At 38.5% G+C, this 6,022-nt stretch overlaps 1 protein-coding gene across 1 annotated transcript; it reads right to left on the minus strand.

Annotated features, from left to right (window-relative positions):
• Positions 1-852: 852 nt before the first annotated feature.
• On the minus strand, positions 853-4,576 carry GREM2 (gremlin 2, DAN family BMP antagonist). The gene is made up of 2 exons (XM_032216842.1): positions 4,495-4,576; positions 853-2,038 (listed from the first exon to the last, which is right to left on the minus strand). Exons 1-2 carry the CDS (start codon positions 4,527-4,529, stop codon positions 1,531-1,533), a joined length of 543 nt encoding a protein of 180 aa, XP_032072733.1. The 5' UTR covers positions 4,530-4,576; the 3' UTR covers positions 853-1,530.
• Between the last annotated feature and the right edge of the window lie 1,446 nt (positions 4,577-6,022).

Genomic DNA, 6,022 nt, shown 5'->3' on the forward strand with positions numbered 1-6,022 from the left:
CTCTCGCCATACCATAGGAATCACATAACGGATTTTTTTTCTTACCCTTGAACCAGTTTCGGAGGTCCTCAACACACCGTTTGCACACTTTATGAGGTGCCCAAACTTTATCTTGATCTCCAATTTCTAGTCCAAAGTTTGCAAAGTATACTTTTTTCACAAAGTCTGTAATATTCTGCTGTTGCTTCAACACTGTATATTCACCACAGATGAAACAGAAACTGTCTGGTGAATTAATACACTTTTGCAGAGCCATAACGTAACAGTTGAAGAATGACGAGCTAACATGAATTGCGATGAAAAAGTATGAACAGCCTAGAACCAAGAACCTGATGATGATTCATGCACAAGTGTGGCATGCAGGAGAGAACAGCTCTATGTCTGTACATGAGACGTCACAGTGCCGGCCACGCCCCCTGCACTAACCAGAAATGCTGCTATCTGCCTTTTGTCTCCCTCATACTGGATTCTTCAGGAAAGATTAATCCCTTCTACCATTAGAAGCACAGACTTAAAACTTGCTTAGCTTATTTATATATTGCTGACCATCAGATTTACAGTGCTATATTTTTTTACATAACTCGGATAAACCCTTTAAGGGTTTTTTGGCATTTTATATCTTAAATGCACTTATGTGAATTAATTAATAGTGATTTGGACTTTAAATTTGGTTAAAAACACATAATATAAAAAAATGCCAAAAATTTTAAAAAAATGATAAATTTGAAGACAATTTTGTATATTGTGGCAAATCATGATGTCTAGGAATTTTTTCAATATTTTATTTGTTTTCAGCACACCAAAATACATGGAAATTAGATGAAAATAATCAAACAGTTTTTTAGTCGCAGACCTGGGATACATGCTTATGTCTACATTAAAAAGTTTTAACAATTATTTGCGGTAACATGACAAATGAGACATTGCTGTAGCACTCTGTACTTGAGACAATTTTGTTGAAAATAGGTATAAATCCACTTCAGCCTTTTCATTGGAAAGTGCAAGATGATATATCCATGGAAGATAAGGCTGTTTAAAAGGCACACAAGTCTTATCAATCAAGACAGATAACTGCTTCCCTTTGCTGTTCCTAGCTATATCCATCCCATGGAAGACAGGATTAAGTAGTCAGAAATAAACCAAAATGTTAACTGAGAATGAGATAGGAAAATGACAAATACTTCATCCAGCCATTTTTCATCCAAAAGTGTTAAATGAAAGCCAGAACAATTTCCACACAGTGGAAGGAAGAGTCAATTACTGAATTTATATCACTGGCCCCCAAAATGTTCACTTTCATATCAGACAATGACTTCTTATTTAGTAGCAAGCCCAGTGGTTAAAGAGCTGTTTAGCTAATAAGGATGGCAAGTTTTGATCAACTGATAGCAGCCTTTATTTCCAGTAGGCAAACAAAGCAAAGGATGCTGTTGTAAAAATGTTTCCAAAATGAGTCAAGGAAAAAAACAGTCAACTAGTTTTGTGTCTGAAGAAAGGGTTTAAGGCAGAGTCAGCTGCCAATTCTCACTTTTATTGTTTGCCTGTACTGCTCAGGCTCACCGACATACATCGGCATTGCTTGACTTTCTGGATCTTCTTAAGTCGAAAAGGTGGGTCCAGTTCAGGGCACTCTAGCTCCACTGTGAAGGAGGTGACCTTCTGAGGCTTGCAAAAGGCACACGATTGGAAAGACTCCTCCTCTTTTTTTACATGTCGGGGGATATAGAAGGAGTTGCACTGGCCATAGCAGAAGCGGTTTATAATTGTGCGGCTAAGGCACCCCTCCTCACTGACAGTCTGCCGTAAGGGCTGGGTTTTGCACCAATCACTTTTCAGATATTTCCTCTCTGTAACCACCAAAGCCTCCTGGCTGGAGGCCAGAACTTCTTTGTTCAGATGCGGCCGCCGGTCAGAGTTATTACTTCTGCTGCCTTTGTAAGGGGAAGGGATGGCTCCCGCAGGACGATTTTTCCTGGGTTCTATCACTTGAACCAGAGTGGACATGAGAAACAATGATAAAGCAAGTTTCCAGATCATCCTGCAATAAGATACCAAAACAAGGATAGATGTTAACCCTCTAGAAAACAGTCAAGATATCATATCAAAATGTATCATTCTAAGCATTCTAATTTTGCGAGTCTTATTCTGCACCCTCAAAGGATTTTTAGGAAATAACTCTGAAATAAATAAGCAATTGAAAATGGAACAGCAGAATAGTATACCTGTCAGCCTCTGCTTTGCTGTTGCTTCGGCTGCCATGAAACGGGGAGGGAGGGCATGGTATTTGGGAGGGGTTACTCATTGTGCTGGAGGAAGGTTCTGGAGTTCTCCAGTTGATCGGACTACGCATGCGTGGGAGTTTCCCACCAGGAGTAACGGCACCGACATTCCATCTTCGTGATGCCTTTTGAAGTTATCTTGCACCTGACACTTGGGAGAATTATGATTGGACTATAACTGTGATGCCAAGGGGTGGGGAATGGGCTATTCTATATATCAATCGCTTTCGCGCCTAAATATTCAGATTTCGCTTCGCTATGCCTTTAATCATTTTTAATTAGTAAAAGTACACTTGATTTCCACACATGGAGTCTTGTGGTCTTTCTTTCCTAATTATTTAATGGAGAGGTGCTGACAATACCTTTAGGACTTTTTTTAAAAAGAAAAAGAAAAAAAACTGACTTGACTATATCTATATCTTTGGGGCAGTCCAAAATCTGTTTTAGAGGACTCTTGCTTCAATCCAAAATTTATTTTTATTTTATTTTATTAAATTTATTGATCTTCTACCTTACCACAAAATAACTCTTAATAGTCCAGTTCTGGAATTAAACTTTCTCAATGTTCTCTAGTAATTTCCCTTCTAAGTATTAAATTGGCCCACACAAGGTCAACCATCTGCTTCCCTCTGCTAAGATATTAAAATGCAGACAGAATGATTTTTTTTCATTCTGGAGGCAAACAATAGGATTCAATTCCATAAAAATATTATTGAGCTGGGAACGGCACATGAACACAGAACCCATAGGAAACTTTTTTAAATTGCTCAATTTTTCCCCCTGGGATTGTCTATCAATGATAAGGGAAGGTCTGAAGTCCCAGGAAGAGACACAGCTGCTTTAAAGAGCTACAGAAAGTGTTCCTATCTTCTCCATAGCACTTTTTTCTGAATTCTTTTCAAAGTGTTCCATGGCCTACTTTGGGGCCTAAGAGCACATTGGTGAAAATATGTCTTAGGAACCAGGAAAAAGAGAAAATATATATAATAATTTTTCCCTTACTTATGTAAACATGCAATCTCAGCTTCTCATTTCCATACACTGATAGGCTCTCTCTGCAATGTGTGAAATGACAAACTTACAACTCTACACAATCACAAGCATACATAAGACCACCTTCTTCTTCTAGTATTTTAATTGATCTTATAACCAATAAGAAAAGTTTCTTTTCTGTTGCTTTCTGGGAAGAAAGGAGGCATAATAACGATGATGTTTCTTGTCCATCAGTCAATTATCAGACTGATTGTGCACAGTGTAAAGAGGGACAGGATGAAAATCATAGGAGAGCCAGGGTGGCATAGTGGTTAGAGAGCAGTACTGCAGGCTACTTCAGATGACTGCTAGCTGCAGTTTGGCAGTTCAAATCTCACCAGGCTCAAGGTTGACTCAGCCTTCCATCCTTCCGAGGTGGGTAAAATTAGGACCCAGATTACTGGGGGCAATATGCTGACTCTGTAAACTGCTTAGAGAAGGCTGTAAAAGTTCTATGAAGTGGTATATAAGTCTAAGTGCTATTGCTATCGCCATAAGAGGTCTGATAGAGCCTAGAACCTCTAGAGCAATGGTTCCCCCTGTGGGGCCCATGCCCCAAAGGGGGGCAATTTGAACCTTGTTTAAGCCAAGTTAATGGCCTTTGAGTAGTGTTCACTTTTTGAGCAAAATAAGAATTATTTTATATAGGGGAGGGCATCAGGATTTTAGAACTGCTTAGGTGGGGCATGGCCCAAAAAAAAGGTTCGGAACCACTATTCTAGAGCCTAGAACTGCCATATGACTGTCCTTCTGCAATTTTGAAATGAACAGAATTAAGTCACCACGGCTCAATATAATGCAATCAGTCCACATCATTCTTCCCAAGCATAAGGCCAAATACAATAAGAATGGTGCTTATATAACAAATATATCTAGTTGCTCCAAGTAGATTCTATATTAAAGTCACCTGACATGGAATCAGACAAGTATCTGCCTTTGGGTTTTCCTTTTGGCCATGTACTTTTCAGAGAGACTGGAAGAAAATATTTCTCCGGCATAAAACTGAGACTGTTCAACTGATTTGCATAATTATAGAATTTAGGAGCACAAGCACACACCTGCCTTAGGTTATTGTATATTTGGGAAGGGGGTTATTTTGCATATGGAGTTAAGTGTGCAAACTGATTGATACACAGAATAGAATGTGTTTAACTTAGGATGTGAACATTTTGAAGCTACATACCTAAGCAGAAAATTGATGCCAACCTCTTGAGCCATTCACCTGACTTTCTGGAAGTAGAAGGGACTATTGTCTTAGTATCCTGCAAATAAAACATTAAAAAAGATAGTGAGCAAAGCTATTTTACTAACACAATTTTCTGCACAATTTAAACTATTTATACATTAAATTATACATTAACTTTAGTTACGCTTGTTCAATGATCTTAAATCTTGAAGATGCTTATTTCTAGCTGTTGTAGAATCAAAATCCAGCAGAAATCGATGAGCTTCTCTTGTAAATAAGTGTACTCAGGATCGCAGCCAAAATGTAAATTGATTATCTCCATCAAAAGACTCCAGCCAGTCTTCAGAGGAGTCATAGCACTCTACTTGACTAACACTCAGCTATTGTGGCCAAAACCATTGGATCTCAACTGGATATGCAGAGGCCAAATTCCTTTCCAATCAGCTAATCACAGCCTTCTCTGAGATGCAACTGAATCTAGCATTATTCCTTTCCTTCCTTGTTGCCAGACCCAAAAATATACAATGAGTCAGAACTTCATCTGAATCAAAGCTTATTTAATTCTAAATTCAAGTGATTGGAAAACAGATATACATCCAGTGGTGGGATTCAGCCAGTTCACACCTATTCAGGAGAACCAGTTGTTAACTTTCTAAGCAGTTTGGAGAACCAGTTGTTGGAAGAAATCTTATTTTGTTGTTTTTTTTTCACTTTACAGGGCTAATCATGTAAGGAAGGCAGGAAGGAAACATTCTAGTGTTGTTTCTAGCCTAATCTAGGCTCTTCACTTAGCTGTTACAATGTAATAAGGGTCAACCAGAAAGGCAGTTTCTGTAAGCAGGATACTGCTTAGAGAAACTGCCTTTCTGGTTGACCCTTATTACACTGTAACAGCTAAGTGAAGAGCCCATCAACCTAAGTGATGTTGAGTTGGCCACGCCCACATGGTCACATGACTACCGAGCCAGGCTTACCCAGCTGATCATTAGGGCAGAGAACTAGTTGTTAAATTGTTTGAATCCCACCACTGTATACATAATTGGTTTGGATATTGGGTTTTCCTACTTATTTATATGAATACAAAACCTAATGCCATTGTACAGATTATTGTAATGAAATATCCTTCCATCCTTTTTCTTCAGAGCAGATTTTTTTTAAAAATATTATATTCATTTTCTCCATTCTATATCAGATTCTAAAAGTTCATAAGAATCCTGCTTTTTTGTCTATTTCTCATCTTTGTTAAGAGTTTTGCCTAACAAAAAGCTGTACTACTGCACTTCAGTCAACTTGTGATTTCCCCTGAAGTCCATTAGGAAGCTTCAGCTGGTGTGGTGCATGAGGCAGCCTGCATAGTTATTCCAAAGTTCCCCCTCATAATGCATTTTCTTTGGTAACTGAACCAGCTGGCACTTCTTTGGAATCTATATTGATCCCCAAATTCAAGAGCCTGGTTATATCTTTTAAAATTCTATATGGCTCAGGATCAGGGGTGGGATTGAAAAAATTTAGCAACTGGTTCTCT

This window comes from Thamnophis elegans, chromosome 4 (genome assembly GCF_009769535.1).
Source record: "Thamnophis elegans isolate rThaEle1 chromosome 4, rThaEle1.pri, whole genome shotgun sequence".
Classification (NCBI taxonomy): domain Eukaryota; kingdom Metazoa; phylum Chordata; class Lepidosauria; order Squamata; family Colubridae; genus Thamnophis; species Thamnophis elegans.